Source organism: Oncorhynchus keta, unplaced genomic scaffold (genome assembly GCF_023373465.1).
Source record: "Oncorhynchus keta strain PuntledgeMale-10-30-2019 unplaced genomic scaffold, Oket_V2 Un_contig_2021_pilon_pilon, whole genome shotgun sequence".
Classification (NCBI taxonomy): domain Eukaryota; kingdom Metazoa; phylum Chordata; class Actinopteri; order Salmoniformes; family Salmonidae; genus Oncorhynchus; species Oncorhynchus keta.
In genome coordinates, this window is record NW_026281880.1 from 100,317 (window position 1) to 119,656 (window position 19,340).

Below are 19,340 nucleotides of genomic sequence, written 5' to 3' on the forward strand. Positions count from 1 at the left end.
TCTGTCTGTCCTGTTCCAGGTGTTAGTGTCTGTACTGTTCCAGGTGATAGTGTCTGTTCTGTCTGTTCTGTTCCAGGTGATAGTGTCTGTTCTGTTCCAGGTGACAGTGTCTGTTCTGTCTGTTCTGTTCCAGGTGATAGTGTCTGTTCTGTTCCAGGTGACAGTGTCTGTTCTGTTCCAGGTGCTAGTGTCTGTTCTGTTCCAGGTGACAGTGTCTGTCCTGTTCCAGGTGATAGTGTCTGTTCTGTCTGTCCTGTTCCAGGTGATAGTGTCTGTTCTGTCTGTACTGTTCCAGGTGATAGTGTCTGTTCTGTTCCAGGTGATAGTGTCTGTTCTGTCTGTCCTGTTCCAGGTGATAGTGTCTGTTCTGTCTGTCCTGTTCCAGGTGATAGTGTCTGTTCTGTTCCAGGTGATAGTGTCTGTTCTGTTCCAGGTGACAGTGTCTGTCCTGTTCCAGGTGATAGTGTCTGTTCTGTCTGTCCTGTTCCAGGTGATAGTGTCTGTTCTGTTCCAGGTGATAGTGTCTGTTCTGTCTGTCCTGTTCCAGGTGATAGTGTCTGTTCTGTCTGTCCTGTTCCAGGTGCTAGTGTCTGTTCTGTTCCAGGTGATAGTGTCTGTTCTGTCTGTCCTGTTCCAGGTGATAGTGTCTGTTCTGTCTGTCCTGTTCCAGGTGATAGTGTCTGTTCTGTCTGTCCTGTTCCAGGTGATAGTGTCTGTTCTGTTCCAGGTGACAGTGTCTGTTCTGTCTGTCCTGTTCCAGGTGTTAGTGTCTGTTCTGTTCCAGGTGTTAGTGTCTGTTCTGTTCCAGGTGCTAGTGTCTGTTCTGTTCCAGGTGACAGTGTCTGTTCTGTCTGTCCTGTTCCAGGTGATAGTGTCTGTTCTGTCTGTCCTGTTCCAGGTGATAGTGTCTGTTCTGTCTGTCCTGTTCCAGGTGTTAGTGTCTGTTCTGTTCCAGGTGATAGTGTCTGTTCTGTTCCAGGTGCTAGTGTCTGTTCTGTCTGTCCTGTTCCAGGTGTTAGTGTCTGTTCTGTTCCAGGTGTTAGTGTCTGTTCTGTTCCAGGTGACAGTGTCTGTCCTGTTCCAGGTGATAGTGTCTGTTCTGTCTGTCCTGTTCCAGGTGCTAGTGTCTGTTCTGTTCCAGGTGATAGTTGTTCTGTGTCTGTCCTGTTCCAGGTGATAGTGTCTGTTCTGTCTGTCCTGTTCCAGGTGATAGTGTCTGTTCTGTCTGTCCTGTTCCAGGTGATAGTGTCTGTTCTGTCTGTCCTGTTCCAGGTGATAGTGTCTGTTCTGTCTGTCCTGTTCCAGGTGCTAGTGTCTGTTCTGTTCCAGGTGATAGTGTCTGTTCTGTCTGTCCTGTTCCAGGTGATAGTGTCTGTTCTGTCTGTTCTGTTCCAGGTGACAGTGTCTGTTCTGTTCCAGGTGTTAGTGTCTGTACTGTTCCAGGTGATAGTGTCTGTTCTGTCTGTTCTGTTCCAGGTGATAGTGTCTGTTCTGTCTGTCCTGTTCCAGGTGATAGTGTCTGTTCTGTCTGTCCTGTTCCAGGTGATAGTGTCTGTTCTGTCTGTCCTGTTCCAGGTGATAGTGTCTGTTCTTTCTGTCCTGTTCCAGGTGATAGTGTCTGTTCTGTCTGTCCTGTTCCAGGTGCTAGTGTCTGTTCTGTTCCAGGTGATAGTGTCTGTTCTGTCTGTCCTGTTCCAGGTGCTAGTGTCTGTTCTGTTCCAGGTGATAGTGTCTGTTCTGTCTGTCCTGTTCCAGGTGATAGTGTCTGTCCTGTTCCAGGTGCTAGTGTCTGTCCTGTTCCAGGTGCTAGTGTCTGTTCTGTTCCAGGTAATGGTGTCTGTTCTGTCTGTTCTGTTCTAGGTGACAGTGTCTGTCCTGTTCCAGGTAATGGTGTCTGTTCTGTCTGTTCTGTTCCAGGTGATAGTGTCTGTCCTGTTCCAGGTGATAGTGTCTGTCCTGTTCCAGGTGCTAGTGTATGTCCTGTTCCAGGTGATAGTGTCTGTCCTGTTCCAGGTGATAGTGTCTGTCCTGTTCCAGGTGATAGTGTCTGTTCTGTTCCAGGTGATAGTGTCTGTCCTGTTCCAGGTGCTAGTGTCTGTTCTGTCTGTACTGTTCCAGGTGATAGTGTCTGTTCTGTTCCAGGTGATAGTGTCTGTTCTGTCTGTCCTGTTCCAGGTGTTAGTGTCTGTACTGTTCCAGGTGTTAGTGTCTGTTCTGTCTGTCCTGTTCCAGGTAATAGTGTCTGTTCTGTCCTGTTCCAGGTGATAGTGTCTGTTCTGTTCTAGGTGACAGTGTCTGTACTGTTCCAGGTAATTGTGTGTGTTCTGTCTGTTCTGTTCCAGGTGTCAGGGTCTGTTCTGTCTGTCCTGTTCCAGGTGATAGTGTCTGTTCTGTCTGTACTGTTCCAGGTGTCAGTGTCTGTCCTGTTCCAGGTCGATAGTGTCTGTCCTGTTCCAGGTGATAGTGTTTGTTCTGTCTGTCCTGTTCCAGGTGACAGTGTCTGTTCTGTCTGTTCTGTTCCAGGTGATAGTGTCTGTCCTGTTCCAGGTGACAGTGTCTGTTCTGTCTGTACTGTTCCAATTTGTAAGTCGCTCTGGATAAGAGCGTCTGCTAAATGACTTAAATGTAAATGTAATGTAATGTAAATGTTCCAGGTGATAGTGTTTGTTCTGTCTGTTCTGTTCCAGGTGATAGTGTCTGTTCTGTTCCAGGTGATAGTGTCTGTTCCAGGTGATAGTGTCTGTTCTGTCTGTTCTGTCTGTTCTGTTCCAGGTGATAGTGTCTGTTCTGTCTGTACTGTTCCAGGTGATAGTGTTTGTTCTGTCTGTCCTGTTCCAGGTTGATAGTGTCTGTTCTGTTCCAGGTGATAGTGTCTGTTCTGTTCCAGGTGACAGTGTCTGTTCTGTCTGTCCTGTTCCAGGTGATAGTGTCTGTTCTATATGTTCTGTTCCAGGTGATAGTGTCTGTTCTGTTCCAGGTGATAGTGTCTGTCCTGTTCCAGGTGATAGTGTATGTTCTGTTCCAGGTAATAGTGTTTGTTCTGTTCCAGGTGATAGTGTATGTTCTGTTCCAGGTAATAGTGTTTGTTCTGTTCCAGGTGATAGTGTCTGTTCTGTTCCAGGTAATAGTGTTTGTTCTGTTCCAGGTGATAGTGTCTGTTCTGTTCCAGGTGATAGTGTCTGTTCTGTTCCAGGTGACAGTGTCTGTTCTGTCTGTCCTGTTCCAGGTGATAGTGTCTGTTCTATATGTTCTGTTCCAGGTGATAGTGTCTGTACTGTTCCAGGTGACAGTGTCTGTTCTGTTCCAGGTGATAGTGTCTGTTCTGTTCCAGGTGATAGTGTTTGTTCTGTCTGTACTGTTCCAGGTGATAGTGTCTGTTCTGTCAGTTCTGTTCCAGGTGACAGTGTCTGTTCTGTTCCAGGTGATAGTGTCTGTTCTGTCTGTCCTGTTCCAGGTGATAGTGTCTGTTCTGTATGTTCTGTTCCAGGTGACAGTGTCTGTTCTGTCTGTCCTGTTCCAGGTTGATAGTGTCTGTTCTGTTCCAGGTGACAGTGTCTGTTCTGTCTGTCCTGTTCCAGGTGACAGTGTCTGTTCTGTTCCAGGTGATAGTGTCTGTCCTGTTCCAGGTGATAGTGTCTGTTCTGTTCCAGGTGACAGTGTCTGTTCTGTCTGTCCTGTTCCAGGTTGATAGTGTCTGTTCTGTTCCAGGTGCTAGTGTCTGTTCTGTTCCAGGTGATAGTGTCTGTTCTGTTCCAGGTGACAGTGTCTGTTCTGTTCCAGGTGATAGTGTCTGTTCTGTTCCAGGTGACAGTGTCTGTTCTGTCTGTCCTGTTCCAGGTGATAGTGTCTGTTCTGTTCCAGGTGCTAGTGTCTGTTCTGTTCCAGGTGATAGTGTCTGTTCTGTCTGTTCTGTTCCAGGTGATAGTGTCTGTCCTGTTCCAGGTGATAGTGTCTGTCCTGTTCCAGGTGATAGTGTCTGTCCTGTTCCAGGTGATAGTGTCTGTCCTGTTCCAGGTGATAGTGTCTGTCCTGTTCCAGGTGCTAGTGTCTGTCCTGTTCCAGGTGCTAGTGTCTGTTCTGTTCCAGGTGATAGTGTCTGTTCTGTTCCAGGTGATAGTGTATGTTCTGTTCCAGGTGATAGTGTCTGTTCTGTTCCAGGTGACAGGGCAGCGGCCGTCTACACCGAGCTGAGGAAGTTGTCCCGGGTCTTCAAAGACCAGCTGGTGTATCCTCTGATAGCCTCAGCCAGAGAAGGTACTGGGATGGAGATGTATAGTACTGGGATGTAGATATATAGTACTGGGATGTAGATATACAGTACTGTTATTAAATATATAGTACTGGGTCTTCAAAGACCAGCTGGTGTATCCTCTGATAGCCTCAGCCAGAGAAGGTACTGGGATGTAGATATACAGTACTGTTATTAAATATATAGTACTAGGATGTAGATATATAGTACTGTTATTAAATATATAGTACTGGGATGTAGATATATAGTCCCGGGTCTTCAAAGACCAGCTGGTGTATCCTCTGATAGCCTCAGCCAGAGAAGGTACTGGGATGGAGATATACAGTACTGTTATTAAATATATAGTACTGGGATGTAGATATATAGTCCCGGGTCTTCAAAGACCAGCTGGTGTATCCTCTGATAGCCTCAGCCAGAGAAGGTACTGGGATGTAGATATACAGTACTGTTATTAAATATATAGTACTGGGATGTAGATATATAGTCCCGGGTCTTCAAAGACCAGCTGGTGTATCCTCTGATAGCCTCAGCCAGACAAGGTACTGGGATGTAGATATATAGTACTAGGATGTAGATATATAGTACTGGGATGTAGATATACAGTACTGGGATGTAGATATACAGTACTGTTATTAAATATATAGTACTTTGATGTAGATATATAATACTGTTATTAAATATATAGTACTGGGATGTAGATATACAGTACTGTTATTAAATATATAGTACTGGGATTAAATATATAGTACTGGGATGGAGATATACAGTACTGTTATTAAATATATAGTACTGGGATGGAGATATACAGTACTGTTGTTAAATATATAGTACTGGGATGTAGATATATAGTACTGTTATGAAATATATAGTACTGGGATGTAGATATATAGTACTGTTATGAAATATATAGCACTGGGATGTAGATATATAGTACTGGGATGAAGATATATATAATACTGTTATTAAATATATAGTACTGGGATGTAGATATACAGTACTGGGATGTAGATATATAGTACTGGGATGTAGATATATAATACTGTTATTAAATATATAGCACTGGGATGTAGATATATAGTACTGGGATGTAGATATATAGTACTGTTGTTAAATATATAGTACTGGGATGTAGATATATATAGTACTGTTATTAAATATATAGTACTGGGATGTAGATATATAGTACTGTTATGAAATATATAGTACTGGGATGTAGATATAGTACTGGGATGTAGATATATAGTACTGTTATGAAATATATAGTACTGGGATGTAGATATATAGTACTGGGATGTAGATATATAGTACTGTTATGAAATATATAGTACTGGGATGTAGATATATAGTACTGTTATGAAATATATAGTACTGGGATGTAGATATATAGTACTGCTATTAAATAAATAGTACTGGGAGGTAGATACAGTGGGGAGAACAAGTAATTAATTACTTAAAAATCATACAATGTGATTTTCTGGATTTTTGTTTTAGATTCCGTCTCTCACAGTTGAAGTGTACCTATGATAAAAATTACAGACCTCTACATGCTTTGTAAGTAGGAAAACCTGCAAAATCGTTAGTGTATCAAATACTTGTTCTCCCCACTGTATGTAGTACTGTTATTAAGTAATAAATGGTACTGAGAAGTATATATGTAGTACTGTTACGAATAAATAAATAGTACTGGGAGGTAGATATGTAGTACTGTTATTAAGTATTAAATAGTACTGTGAAGTATATATGTAGTACTGTTATTAAGTAATAAATAGTACTGTGAAGTATATATGTAGTACTGTTATTAAGTAATAAATAGTACTGTGAAGTATATATGTAGTACTGTTATTAAGTAATAAATAGTACTGTGAAGTATATATGTAGTACTGTTACTAAGTAATAAATAGTACTGGGAGGTAGATATGTAGTACTGTTATTAAGTGTTAAATAGTACTGTGAAGTATATATGTAGTACTGTTACTAAGTAATAAATAGTACTGTGAAGTATATATGTAGTACTATTACTAAGTAATAAATAGTACTGGGAGGTAGATATGTAGTACTGTTATTAAGTGTTAAATAGTACTGGGAGGTAGATATGTAGTACTGTTATTAAGTAATAAATAGTACTGGGAGGTAGATATGTAGTACTGTTATTAAGAAGGAAATATCTGGAAATATGACATTGGTCTCAGATCTCACTGCATTTAAAATCATTGAATAGCAAATGTTAATGACCAATGTGTCAAATCCATTACTCCCTGTCTCCCCTGGTGTCTGGTGGTGGTATAACAGCCATGATCCTGTCAGCAGTGTTCTAACTCTGTCTCCCTGGTGTCTGGTGGTGGTATAACAGCCATGATCCTGCCAGCAGTGTTGTAACTCTGTCTCCCTGGTGTCTGGTTATGGTATAACAGCCATGATCCTGCCAGCGGTGTTCTAACTCTGTCTCCCCTGGTGTCTGGTGGTGGTATAACAGCCATGATCCTGCCAGCAGTGTTCTAACTCTGTCTCCCCTGGTGTCTGGTGGTGGTATAACAGCCATGGCCCTGCCAGCAGTGTTTGGCCTGCCAGTCCTTCCTCCAGAGCTGTTACTGAGGGTGCTGAGACTGCTGGATGTCTCCTCTCTCCTGGCCCTCTCCTCAGTAAACAGACACCTTCACCAAACCACCACAGACCCGGCCCTCTGGAGACACCTCTACCGCAGAGACTTCCGAGGTAGGACACACACACACACACACACACACACACACACACACACACACACACACACACACACACACACACACACACGGATATATTTATATATAGTACTGGGAGGTAGACACACATAAAAGACAGGAGGTTTCTGGTCTGTCTGGAGGTTCTCTGGTCTGTCTGGAGGGACTCTGGTCTGTCTGGAGGGTCTCTGGTCTGTCTGGAGGGTCTCTGGTCTGTCCGGAGGGTCTCTGGTCTGTCTGGAGGGTCTCTGGTCTGTCTGGAGGGTCTCTGGTCTGTCTGGAGGGTCTCTGGTCTGTCTGGAGGGTCTCTGGTCTGTCTGGAGGGTCTCTGGTCTGTCTGGAGGGTCTCTGGTCTGTCTGGAGGGTCTCTGGTCTGTCTGGAGGGTCTCTGGTCTGTCTGGAGGTCTCTGGTCTGTCTGGAGGGTCTCTGGTCTGTCTGGAGGGTCTCTGGTCTGTCTGGAGGGTCTCTGGTCTGTCTGGAGGGTCTCTGGTTTGTCTGGAGGGTCTCTGGTCTGTCTGGAGGGTCTCTGGTCTGTCTGGAGGGTCTCTGGTCTGTCTGAAGGGTCTCTCTGGTCTGTCTGAAGGGTCTCTCTGGTCTGTCTGGAGGGTCTCTCTGGTCTGTCTGGAGGGTCTCTGGTCTGTCTGGAGGGTCTCTGGTCTGTCTGGAGGGTCTCTCTGGTCTGTCTGGAGGGTCTCTCGCTCCAGAGTGTCTGTTAAATGACGTGTCGGTGTCTGTATTATAGATATGTTAGATTCTACATGACAGAGTACAACTAGGTCTGTTCTCCTGAGACGTGTCTGTATTATAGAGATGTTAGTTATTGAGTGCATATTTGTGATGGAGATTATTTGACTGTTGCAGACGGGCAAGACCACAGCAGAGACACTCAGTGGAGAGAGGTGAGTCAGGTCCCAGTATTCTATATATTGACTGTTGCAGACTGATAAGACCACAGCAGAGACACTCAGTGGAGAGAGGTGAGTCAGGTCCCAGTATTCTATATATTGACTGTTGCAGACTGATAAGACCACAGCAGAGACACTCAGTGGAGAGAGGTGAGTCAGGTCCCAGTATTCTATATATTGACTGTTGCAGACTGATAAGACCACAGCAGAGACACTCAGTGGAGAGAGGTGAGTCAGGTCCCAGTATTCTATATATTGACTGTTGCAGACTGATAAGACCACAGCAGAGACACTCAGTGGAGAGAGGTGAGTCAGGTCCCAGTATTCTATATATTGCAAACTAGCTACAATCTGACATGAATAAAACCCCAGCTACAATCTGACATGAATAAAACCCCAGCTACAATCTGACATGAATAAAACCCCAGCTACAATCTGACATGAATAAAACCCCAGCTACAATCTGATATGAATAAAACCCCAGCTACAATCTGACATGAATAAAACCCCAGCTACAATCTGATATGAATAAAACCCCAGCTACAATCTGACATGAATAAAACCCCAGCTACAATCTGACATGAATAAAACCCCAGCTACAATCTGACATGAATAAAACCCCAGCTACAATCTGACATGAATAAAACCCCAGCTACAATCTGACATGAATAAAACCCCAGCTACAATCTGATATGAATAAAACCCCAGCTACAATCTGACATGAATAAAACCCCAGCTACAATCTGACGTGGATAAAACCCCAGCTACAATCTGACATGAATAAAACCCCAGCTACAATCTGATATGAATAAAACCCCAGCTACAATCTGACGTGGATAAAACCCCAGCTACAATCTGACGTGGATAAAACCCCAGCTACAATCTGACATGAATAAAACCCCAGCTACAATCTGACATGAATAAAACCCCAGCTACAATCTGACGTGGATAAAACCCCAGCTACAATCTGACATGAATAAAACCCCAGCTACAATCTGACATGAATAAAACCCCAGCTACAATCTGATATGAATAAAACCCCAGCTACAATCTGACATGAATAAAACCCCAGCTACAATCTGACATGAATAAAACCCCAGCTACAATCTGACATGAATAAAACCCCAGCTACAATCTGACATGAATAAAACCCCAGCTACAATCTGACATGAATAAAACCCCAGCTACAATCTGACATCACTGAAACCCCAGCTACAATCTGACATGAATAAACCCCCAGCTACAATCTGACATGAATAAAACCCCAGCTACAATCTGACGTGAATAAAACCCCAGCTACAATCTGACATGAATAAAACCCCAGCTACAATCTGACATGAATAAAACCCCAGCTACAATCTGACATGAATAAAACCCCAGCTACAATCTGACATGAATAAAACCCCAGCTACAATCTGACATGAATAAAACCCCAGCTACAATCTGACATGAATAAAACCCCAGCTACAATCTGATATGAATAAACCCCAGCTACAATCTGACATGAATAAAACCCCAGCTACAATCTGACATGAATAAAACCCCAGCTACAATCTGACATGAATAAAACCCCAGCTACAATCTGACATGAATAAAACCCCAGCTACAATCTGACATGAATAAAACCCCCAGCTACAATCTGACATGAATAAAACCCCAGCTACAATCTGACATGAATAATGAATAAAACCCCAGCTACAATCTGACATGAATAATTAATAAAACCCCCAGCTACAATCTGACATGAATAAACCCCCAGCTACAATCTGACCTGAATAAACCCCCAGCTACAATCTGACATGAATAAAACCCCAGCTACAATCTGACGTGAATAAAACCCCCAGCTACAATCTGACATGAATAAAACCCCCAGCTACAATCTGACATGAATAAAACCCCAGCTACAATCTGACATAAATAAAACCCCAGCTACAATCTGACATGAATAAAACCCCAGCTACAATCTAACGTGAATAAAACCCCAGCTACAATCTGACATGAATAAAACCCCCAGCTACAATCTGACATGAATAAAAACCCCAGCTACAATCTGACATGAATAAAACCCCAGCTACAATCTGACATGAATAAAACCCCAGCTACAATCTGACCTGAATAAAACCCCAGCTACAATCTGACATGAATAAAACCCCAGCTACAATCTGACCTGAATAAAACCCCAGCTACAATCTGACATGAATAAAACCCAGCTACAATCTGACATGAATAAACCCCAGCTACAATCTGACATGAATAAAACCCCAGCTACAATCTGACATGAATAAAACCCCAGCTACAATCTGACATGAATAAAACCCCAGCTACAATCTGACATGAATAAAACCCCAGCTACAATCTGACATGAATAATGAATAAACCCCAGCTACAATCTGACATGAATAATGAATAAACCCCCAGCTACAATCTGACATGAATAATGAATAAAACCCCAGCTACAATCTGATATGAATAAAACCCCAGCTACAATCTGACGTGAATAAAACCCCAGCTACAATCTGACATGAATAAAACCCCAGCTACAATCTGATATGAATAAAACCCCAGCTACAATCTGACCTGAATAAAACCCCAGCTACAATCTGACATGAATAAAACCCCAGCTACAATCTGACATGAATAAAACCCCAGCTACAATCTGACCTGAATAAAACCCCAGCTACAATCTGACATGAATAAAACCCCAGCTACAATCTGACATGGATAAAACCCCAGCTACAATCTGACATGAATGAAACCCCAGCTACAATCTGACATGAATAAAACCCCAGCTACAATCTGACATGAATAAAACCCCAGCTACAATCTGACATGAATAAAACCCCAGCTACAATCTGACATGAATAAAACCCCAGCTACAATCTGACATGAATAAAACCCCAGCTACAATCTGACATGAATAAAACCCCAGCTACAATCTGACATGAATAAAACCCCAGCTACAATCTGACATGAATAAAACCCCAGCTACAATCTGACATGAATAAAACCCCAGCTACAATCTGACATGAATAAAACCCCAGCTACAATCTGACATGAATAAAACCCCAGCTACAATCTGACATGAATAAAACCCCAGCTACAATCTGACATGAATAAAACCCCCAGCTACAATCTGACATGAATAAAACCCCAGCTACAATCTGACATGAATAAAACCCCAGCTACAATCTGACATGAATAAAACCCCAGCTACAATCTGACATGAATAAACCCCCAGCTACAATCTGACATGAATAAAACCCCAGCTACAATCTGACATGAATAATGAATAAAACCCCAGCTACAATCTGACATGAATAAAACCCCAGCTACAATCTGACATGAATAAAACCCCAGCTACAATCTGACATGAATAAAAACCCAGCTACAATCTGACGTGAATAAAACCCCAGCTACAATCTGACATGAATAAAACCCCAGCTACAATCTGACATGAATAAAAACCCAGCTACAATCTGACATGAATAAAACCCCAGCTACAATCTGACATGAATAAAACCCCAGCTACAATCTGACATGAATAAAACCCCAGCTACAATCTGACATGAATAATGAATAAACCCCCAGCTACAATCTGACATGAATAATGAATAAACCCCCAGCTACAATCTGACATGAATAATGAATAAACCCCAGCTACAATCTGACATGAATAATGAATAAACCCCAGCTACAATCTGACATGAATAATGAATAAAACCCCAGCTACAATCTGACATGAATAATGAATAAACCCCCAGCTACAATCTGACATGAATAATGAATAAACCCCAGCTACAATCTGACATGAATAAAACCCCAGCTACAATCTGATATGAATAAAACCCCAGCTACAATCTGACCTGAATAAAACCCCAGCTACAATCTGACATGAATAAAACCCCAGCTACAATCTGACATGAATAAAACCCCAGCTACAATCTGACCTGAATAAAACCCCAGCTACAATCTGACATGAATAAAACCCCAGCTACAATCTGACATGGATAAAACCCCAGCTACAATCTGACATGAATGAAACCCCAGCTACAATCTGACATGAATAAAACCCCAGCTACAATCTGACATGAATAAAACCCCAGCTACAATCTGACATGAATAAAACCCCAGCTACAATCTGACATGAATAAAACCCCAGCTACAATCTGACATGAATAAAACCCCAGCTACAATCTGACATGAATAAACCCCAGCTACAATCTGACATGAATAAAACCCCAGCTACAATCTGACATGAATAAAATCCCAGCTACAATCTGACATGAATAAAACCACAGCTACAATCTGACATGAATAATGAATAAAACCCCAGCTACAATCTGACGTGAATAAAACCCCAGCTACAATCTGACATGAATAAAACCCAGCTACAATCTGACATGAATAAAATCCCAGCTACAATCTGACATGAATAAAACCCCAGCTACAATCTGACATGAATAAAACCCCAGCTACAATCTGACATGAATAAAACCCCAGCTACAATCTGACATGAATAAAACCCCAGCTACAATCTGACATGAATAAAACCCCAGCTACAATCTGACATGAATAAAACCCAGCTACAATCTGACATGAATAAAACCCCAGCTACAATCTGACATGAATAAAACCCCAGCTACAATCTGACATGAATAAAACCCCAGCTACAATCTGACATGAATAAAACCCCAGCTACAATCTGACATGAATAAAACCCCAGCTACAATCTGATATGAATAAAACCCCAGCTACAATCTGACATGAATAAAACCCCAGCTACAATCTGACATGAATAAAACCCCAGCTACAATCTGACATGAATAAAACCCCAGCTACAATCTGACATGAATAAAACCCCAGCTACAATCTGACATGAATAAAACCCCAGCTACAATCTGACATGAATAAAACCCCAGCTACAATCTGACATGAATAAAACCCCAGCTACAATCTGACATGAATAAAACCCCAGCTACAATCTGACATGAATAAAACCCCCGCTACAATCTGACATGAATAAAACCCCAGCTACAATCTGACATGAATAAAACCCCAGCTACAATCTGACATGAATAAAACCCAGCTACAATCTGACATGAATAAAACCCCCAGCTACAATCTGACATGAATAAAACCCCAGCTACAATCTGACATGAATAAAACCCCAGCTACAATCTGACATGAATAAAACCCCAGCTACAATCTGACATGAATAAAACCCCAGCTACAATCTGACATGAATAAAACCCCAGCTACAATCTGACATGAATAAAACCCCAGCTACAATCTGACATGAATAAAACCCCAGCTACAATCTGACATGAATAAAACCCCAGCTACAATCTGACCTGAATAAAACCCCAGCTACAATCTGACATGAATAAAACCCCAGCTACAATCTGACATGAATAAACCCCCAGCTACAATCTGACATGAATAAAACCCCAGCTACAATCTGACATGAATAAACCCCAGCTACAATCTGACATGAATAAAACCCCAGCTACAATCTGACATGAATAAACCCCCAGCTACAATCTGACATGAATAAAACCCCAGCTACAATCTGACATGAATAAAACCCCAGCTATAGTAGTGCACTATATAGGGATCTGGTCTATAGTAGTGCACTATATAGGGTTCTGGTCTATAGTAGTGCACTATATAGGGAATAGGGCTCTGGTCTATAGTAGTGCACTATATAGGGAATAGGGCTCTGGTCTATAGTAGTGCACTATATAGGGAATAGGGCTCTGGTCTAAAGTAGTGCACTATATAGGGAATAGGGCTCTGGTCTATAGTAGTGCACTATATAGGGAATAGGGCTCTGGTCTATAGTAGTGCACTATATAGGGAATAGGGCTCTGGTCTATAGTAGTGCACTAACCCTCTGGTATCATTTAGGACTCAGACACTGTCTAACTCTCGAGTATCATTTAGGACTCAGACACTGTTTAACTCACTGGTATCATTCAGGACTCAGACACTGTCTAACTCTCTGGTATCATTTGGGACTCAGACACTGTCTAACTCTCTGGTATCATTTAGGATTCAGCCACTGTCTAACTCTCTGGTATCATTTAGGACTCAGACACTGTCTAACTCTCTGGTATCATTTAGGACTCAGACACTGTCTAACTCTCTGGTATCATTTAGGACTCAGCCACTGTCTAACTCTCTGGTATCATTTAGGACTCAGACACTGTCTAACTCTCTGGTATCATTTAGGATTCAGCCACTGTCTAACTCTCTGGTATCATTTAGGACTCAGACACTGTCTAACTCTCTGGTATCATTTAGGACTCAGACACTGTCTAACTCTGGTATCATTTAGGACTCAGACACTGTCTAACTCTCTGGTATCGTTTTAATTTCAGCTCTACAAGAAGAAGTACACGTGGAGGAGAGAAGCAGCCAGTTACCGGCACCACATGCCCCGTTACCACCCTGTCCCCCCACCGCTCTACCCCCTCCACCCCCTCCCCAACAACCCCTTCCCCTTCTACCCGCCTGGCATCATCGGTGGGGAGTACGACCAGAGACCTGGCATCCCCGGTGGTATTCTGCCCCGCCCCGCTACGACCCTATTGGTCCGCTCCCAGGTCACGATCCCACGGCAGGAGGGCTGATTGGACGAAGGGGCTGAGACCTGCTGGGAACCGGCCGGCTGACATCAGAAGAGGTTTCATATGACCTCCCTGACCAGTGACCTCTAGTGGTGGTGTAGGAGTATGACCACCACACAGAGAAGCTTAAATAAAACAGAGATGTTGAAGACTGACTGATTATTAGCCTACCTTAAATAAGCCACCTGAGTGCTATAGTCACAGATAAATGGCGTTGTTCGGTCTATAAACACTAACCCTCATCCAGCCTGCTTATTATCCCCTAAACCTCATCCAGTTGTTTTTATAACCCCTATCCTTGACCCAGAATCAGATTTTAATAGCTCATGTTCTCCTGTGTGTGTTTAGTAAGTGATGAGGTCAGATCATGCCCGATCTGCTATCTTCATTTGATCTCTCTGTTGTTGCAGAAAATGTTGCTGCACAGCAGGAAATGTAAACTTCTAAAAAGTTTTCCCGTGAGAAACCGGTCAAATTTAATATAGTAGATCTGTAAGGGTGCCTGGGGGATTGAGGTGGACGTTTGATCTTCCACCATTCACTATGAAGACATTTTGTACTAGTTTCCCGCAGACTAAAAGCTGTAAATAAAATGAGAAAATGGCAATCGACTGGTTTTTAGCTGTGGTCATATTTGAGCCCTCGGTCCGTCTCTGAAAACCAGACTGTTCAGGAACGATTCAATAGTCATGTACACTGAACTAAAATATAAACACAACATGTAAAGTGTCTCTGTGTTTTATGAGCTGAAATAAAAGATCCCAGAAATGTTTCATACGCACAAAAACGTATTTCTCAAAAATGTTGTGCACAACTTTGTTTCCATCCCTGTTAGTGAGCATTTCTCCTTTGCCAAGATAATTAATCCACCTGACAGGTGTGGCATATCAAGAAGCTGATTAAAAGCATGATCATTACACAGGTGCACCTTGTGCTGTGGGCAATAAAAAGTCCGCTCTAAAATGTGCAGTTTTGTTGCACAATGCCATGACACAGATGTCTCAAGTTTGGCATGCTGACTGCAGGAATGTCCACCAGAGCTGTTGAATGTTCATTTCTCTACCATAAGCCGCCTCCAAAGTCGTTTTTGAGAATTTGGAAGTAAGTACAACCGGGCCTCACAACCGAAGACGGCGTGTTGATGAGCGGTTTTCTGATGTCAACGTTGTGAAGAGTGCCCCATGGTGGGTTATGGGTAGGCATAAGCTACAAACAATGAACACAATTGCATTTTATCGATGGCAATTTGAACTCCCAAAGATTCCATGATGAAATCCTGAGGCCCATTGTCGTGCCATTCATCCTCCATCACCTCATGTTTCAGCATGATAATGCACGGCCCCTGTACACAATTACTGGAAGCTGAAAATGTCCCAGTTCTTCCATGGCCTGCATACTCACCAGACACGTCACCCCATTGAGCATGTTTGGGATGCTCTGGATCAACGTGTGCGACAATGTGCTCCAGTTCCTACCAATATCCAGCAACTTCACACAGCAAATGAAGAGGAGTGGGACAACATTCCACAGACAACAATCAACAGCCTGATCAACTCAATGCGAAGGAGACGTGTCACGCTGCACTAGTACTGGGGAAACTGGGCTCAACACAGGTCCCAATCAACAGCCTGATCAACTCTATGTGAAGGAGATGTGTCACGCTGCACTAGTACTGGGGGAAACTGGGCTCAACACAGGTCCCAATCAACAGCCTGATCAACTCTATGTGAAGGAGATGTGTCTCGCTGCACTAGTACTGGGGAAACTGGGCTCAACACAGGTCCCAATCAACAGCCTGATCAACTCTATATGAAGGAGATGTGTCTCGCTGCACTAGTACTGGGGGAAACTGGGCTCAACACAGGTCCCAATCAACAGCCTGATCAACTCTATATGAAGGAGATGTGTCTCGCTGCACTAGTACTGGGGGAAACTGGGCTCAACACAGGTCCCAATCAACAGCCTGATCAACTCTATGTGAAGGAGATGTGTCTCGCTGCACTAGTACTGGGGGAAACTGGGCTCAACACAGGTCCCAATCAACAGCCTGATCAACTCTATGTGAAGGAGATGTGTCTCGCTGCACTAGTACTGGGGGAAACTGGGCTCAACACAGGTCCCAATCAACAGCCTGATCAACTCTATGTGAAGGAGATGTGTCTCGCTGCACTAGTACTGGGGGAAACTGGGCTCAACACAGGTCCCAATCAACAGCCTGATCAACTCTATGTGAAGGAGATGTGTCGCGCTGCATGAGACAGTGGTCACACCCAGTGGCGGCCTGTCATTCAGGGCAGGTGGGACAGAGACCCACATTTTTTGCAAAAATAAATAAATACAATTGGGGGGGGCTTGCCTGTTGTGCATGTTATTTTGGCATTAACACGTGTCACATATCAGTTTGCAAACAATGTAAGAATAATATATATCATTGAGTTGATTAAGCCGCAAACAAACATGGTCTCTTTTTTTGTTTTCTTGAGTAAGGCAGCGACAAAATGCAGGTGTTTCAGCCTAGCTTAGTGCTTTCTGTGGTGGTGGGGCAAGCCAGCAGAAAATACAGAGCATTGCACCGTGATTGGCTTAGTGTTCTGTCAATCACAGGGACTAATGAAAATTAGAGTCCTCTCTCATCTTTTTAAGTGGGAGAACTTGCACAATTGGTGGCTGACTAAATACTTTTTTGCCCCACTGTAGATAACCCTAACCCTTTATTTAACCAGGTATTTATATATATAACCCTAACCCTTTATTTAACCAGGTATTTATATATATAACCCTAACCCTTTATTTAACCAGGTATTTATATATATAACCCTAACCCTTTATTTAACCAGGTATTTATATATATAACCCTTTATTTAACCAGGTATTTATATATATAACCCTTTATTTAACCAGGTATTTATATATATAACCCTTTATTTAACCAGGTATTTATATATATAAACCTTTATTTAACCAGGTATTTATATATATAACCCTTTATTTAACCAGGTATTTATATATATAACCCTAACCCTTTATTTAACCAGGTATTTATATATATAACCCTAACCCTTTATTTAACCAGGTATTTATATATATAACCCTTTATTTAACCAGGTATTTATATATATAACCCTTTATTTAACCAGGTATTTATATATATAACCCTAACCCTTTATTTAACCAGGTATTTATATATATAACCCTAACCCTTTATTTAACCAGGTATTTATATATATAACCCTTTATTTAAACAGGTATTTATATATATAACCCTTTATTTAACCAGGTATTTATATATATAACCCTTTATTTAACCAGGTATTTATATAGATAACCCTTTATTTAACCAGGTATTTATATAGATAACCCTTTATTTAACCAGGTATTTTTTATATATAACTTTATTTAACCAGGTATTTATATATATAACCCTTTATTTAACCAGGTATTTATATATATAACCCTTTATTTAACCAGGTATTTATTTATAATTTAACCAGGTATTTATATATATAACCCTTTATTTAACCAGGTATTTATATAGATAACCCTTTATTTAACCAGGTATTTTATATAACCCTTTATTTAACCAGGTATTTATATATATAACCCTTTATTTAACCAGGTATTTATATATATAAACCTTTATTTAACCAGGTATTTATATATATAACCCTTTATTTAACCAGGTATTTATATATATAACCCTTTATTTAACCAGGTATTTATATAGATATTTAACCAGGTATTTATATAACCCTTTATTTAACCAGGTATTTATATATATAACCCTTTATTTAACCAGGTATTTATATATATAACCCTTTATTTAACCAGGTATTTATATAGATAACCCTTTATTTAACCAGGTACCCTTTATTTAACCAGGTATTTATATATAACCCTTTATTTAACCAGGTATTTATATATATAAACCTTTATTTAACCAGGTATTTATATATATAACCCTTTATTTAACCAGGTATTTATATATATAACCCTAACCCTTTATTTAACCAGGTATTTATATATATATCCCTAACCCTTTATTTAACCAGGTATTTATATATATAACCCTTTATTTAACCAGGTATTTATTAGATATATTTAGATAACCCTTTATTTAACCAGGTATTTATATATATAACCTTTATTCTAACCAGGTATTTATATTTAACCCTTTATTTAACCAGGTATTTATATATATAACCCCCTTTATTTAACCAGGTATTTATATATATAACCCTAACCCTTTATTTAACCAGGTATTTATATATATATCCCTAACCCTTTATTTAACCAGGTATTTATATATATAACCCTTTATTTAACCAGGTATTTATATATATATAACCCTTTATTTAACCAGGTATTTATATATATAACCCTAACCCATTTATTTAACCAGGTATTTATATATATAACCCTTTATTTAACCAGGTATTTATATATATAACCCTTTATTTAACCAGGTATTTATATATATAACCCTTTATTTAACCAGGTAATTATATATATAACCCTTTATTTAACCAGGTATTTATATATATAACCCTTTATTTAACCAGGTATTTATATATATAACCCTTTATTTAACCAGGTATTTATATAAATAACCCTTTATTTAACCAGGTATTTATATATATAACCCTAACCCTTTATTTAACCAGGTATTTATATATATAACCCTTTATTTAACCAGGTATTTATATATATAACCCTTTATTTAACCAGGTATTTATATATATAACCCTTTATTTAACCAGGTATTTATATATATATATATGCTCTCAACCCTTTATTTAACCAGGTATTTACAGTGCCTTGGTTGAAAGTATTCGGCCCTTGAAC

General features: G+C 40.9%; 1 protein-coding gene and 1 long non-coding RNA gene across 2 annotated transcripts in view; both read left to right on the forward strand.

Annotated features, from left to right (window-relative positions):
• The window catches only part of LOC127920658 (F-box only protein 7-like), a 28,579-nt gene extending 13,802 nt beyond the window's left edge, over positions 1-14,777 (forward strand). Inside the window, exons 6-9 of the mRNA XM_052504665.1 lie at positions 4,135-4,254; positions 6,785-6,961; positions 7,826-7,863; positions 14,250-14,777. Of these exons, the coding sequence (XP_052360625.1) occupies positions 6,787-6,961; positions 7,826-7,863; positions 14,250-14,501 (465 nt within the window). The 5' untranslated portion in view covers positions 4,135-4,254; positions 6,785-6,786 and the 3' untranslated portion in view covers positions 14,502-14,777. The remainder of the gene's footprint in view (positions 1-4,134; positions 4,255-6,784; positions 6,962-7,825; positions 7,864-14,249) is intronic.
• LOC127920660 (uncharacterized) lies at positions 1,374-2,154 on the forward strand. The gene is made up of 3 exons (XR_008106810.1): positions 1,374-1,509; positions 2,038-2,085; positions 2,119-2,154. It is a non-coding gene; the product is annotated as an uncharacterized LOC127920660 (long non-coding RNA).
• Positions 14,778-19,340: the final 4,563 nt, after the last annotated feature.